General features: G+C 47.7%; 1 protein-coding gene across 1 annotated transcript; it reads right to left on the bottom strand.

Annotated features, from left to right (window-relative positions):
* Window positions 1-1,393: 1,393 nt before the first annotated feature.
* Window positions 1,394-1,872, bottom strand: TP53RK (TP53 regulating kinase; the record flags this gene model as incomplete). Its single annotated transcript, XM_009583952.1, has 1 exon — window positions 1,394-1,872. A coding segment is annotated over one exon (479 nt), but the record flags the coding sequence as incomplete, so codon positions are not given.
* Between the last annotated feature and the right edge of the window lie 485 nt (window positions 1,873-2,357).

Below are 2,357 nucleotides of genomic sequence, written 5' to 3'. Positions count from 1 at the left end.
GGCCCCGGACCGGTGCCCCGCTCCCCTTCCTTCCCGGAGCTCCCAGCGGGCTGGGGCCCCGGTGCCCAGCGAGGGGGCTCCCGCTTGCCCCGTTCCCTCCTAGCGTGTCCCCAGGCAGGGGTTTGCTCAAGCTGCTTTGCTGTAAGCGGGGAGGAAGAAGCCCCCCACCCTCTTCTCCCCTCCAGGCAGTTATGCCCGCCATAACCCCCTTTTCGCAGCTGCTTTTTCCCCGCCGGAGGGAAGGGACAGTCCGTGGCTGTGGAGAGGTGAGGAACACTGCCGCGCGGAAGCGGGGTCCTGCAGGGTTTGCTCCCCCTTTGCGCAGGCGTTTTCAGACAGAGCACCGGGAAGGGAGCACAGCCCTCCCCGACGGACAGAGGCTGCCCGACCCAGCAAACGGCCCGGGGAGAAGTTCACCGTTCCTTTTACATCATTATCTGAAGCAAATGACAAAGCTCACGCGCTCACCCAGCACACTGCTCGCATCCCATTCTGCTTGTAGCGCAGAGGACTGATTATCTTCTACCCCACTCACTGTGGGGTTCGTAAACTTCTCCTCTGGGCCGCCTTACACTGACGCTATTAGACGCGATAATCCAGAAAATCAAGTAATACAGAGAAAGCATTACCAAAAAACCCAGTATTACTGCCTATCTCTGCCAATGCCTACCTAGGCAGGCAATCACAATACAAGCAGTTCCTCTTACAAAGCTCCAAAAAATGGAAATTTACAGCAGACTTCTTGCTTAAAGTGGAAGTTTCTCAGCAGAAAACTGTTCTTCAGAATTTTTGTATTTGCTTAAGGAAATACTATTGACTGAAAGTTAAAAAAGCCAAAATTACTGCTGAAAGAAAATTAACCTCTCTCATGTTTAGTGCTCTACTTCAGCATTGCCCGTGTCCTGGAATTCAGTCCTGCTAAATATTTTCAGGATGTGTAGAGCCATTTATAATGGATTTAAACACTTTGTTGTAAAGTCTTCTGAGAAAAATAACACGTTTGTTTTTCTTAATTACCTTTTGTAGATGCTCTGGTATCCCCAGGTCCCTCGTACCTCCCACGAATCCATGGTCCACAGGCTGAGAAAGATTACTCGGTATGATTCTAACCGCATGAAGAAGAGGGCGAGTGGAATGACACTGTAAACTACTATTTAGGAGAAATATTTAACATTCAGGAAAGAAGTGATCTTTAGTTGTTTCTCTCTTGTCTGTGCTGCCATCTCACAATTACTTTTGTTACTTTATGACACTTAAACTCATTCAAATTTATTTATTTGAAGACACAGTTATCAAAATAGTTATCTGTGAAATAAAACCAACTGGAAATATAAATAACCATATTTGCAGAACCTAAGTAGTAATATTTCTCCAGCCCTAAGCCCACTCTCTTCTACCCAATCATGGACCTCTTCCTTCCCCTTAGTCGTACTTCATCCAGCCTTTTGATCACAGGACCAGATTTTTTAGATGTAGCTGCATAGGTCTTTAGCAGAGCTTTAAACATAGTTTCAGTATCCGGATGAGTACTAAGGAAGGCTTTTTCCAGAACATACAAATCAACTCCTTTATCCTCTGGAAGACCTGAAATAAAACTGAGCCCAAAGTCTATCAGCACCAAGTCCAGCTTCTCTGTGGGTGGTCGCAGAAGTATATTGGAAGTTGTAAGATCCCCGTGTATGAGATCTTCATCGTGCATTCTTGCTAACAGCTCACCCATCTTCTCTGCTAAGATAAGGAGGTTACTGGTATCATTCCCACTCTGTTGTACAGAATTAATATGATCTTGAACAGTAATCGAGTCAACAATATCTTCAAGATATATGGAGTTGGTGACATAATCCACGAAGTAGACCACTGGAGCTGGAATCCCTGTTTAAAAAAGAATAAATGAAATGCTAGCTGTTAATTTACAGGATTTTAACAACAAAACACAACCAATGCAAGCCTTAACCAGAAACGCCAGTTGAGATCACCCACAGCCACTGATACCCAACATCTACGATTACATCTAGGAATCCCCCCCCCCACCCCCCGTTTTCAAGCCCACGCTGCACTAGCCTCCAGCCTTAAATCTAGCTGGCAGCTTGAGCTTGGTTCAAGAATCAGCCCCTCCTGGGGCAAGACTCCCCGGAAAAAGACGCATAGGGGCTTTCTGGCCGAGGACAGCCTGCGTTTTAGGGCGGCACCCCAAAAAAGTAGAGCAGGTCGCTCCAGGATGAGAAGAAACCACCTGCATCCTTCAGGATGAAGCAGGAAGGCCGCCAAGTGCCTATTATTTGCTCTGAGGGACGCAGAGAGCCGGGGTGAGCCCGCAGGCACCCGGCGCCCAGGGGCGTCTGTCCTGTCACGGCAGC

Source organism: Fulmarus glacialis, unplaced genomic scaffold (assembly GCF_000690835.1).
Source record: "Fulmarus glacialis isolate BGI_N327 unplaced genomic scaffold, ASM69083v1 scaffold44758, whole genome shotgun sequence".
In the NCBI taxonomy this organism is placed as follows: domain Eukaryota; kingdom Metazoa; phylum Chordata; class Aves; order Procellariiformes; family Procellariidae; genus Fulmarus; species Fulmarus glacialis.
The sequence above is the reverse complement of the archived record's forward strand: the minus strand, read 5'-3'. Positions and strand labels throughout refer to the sequence as shown.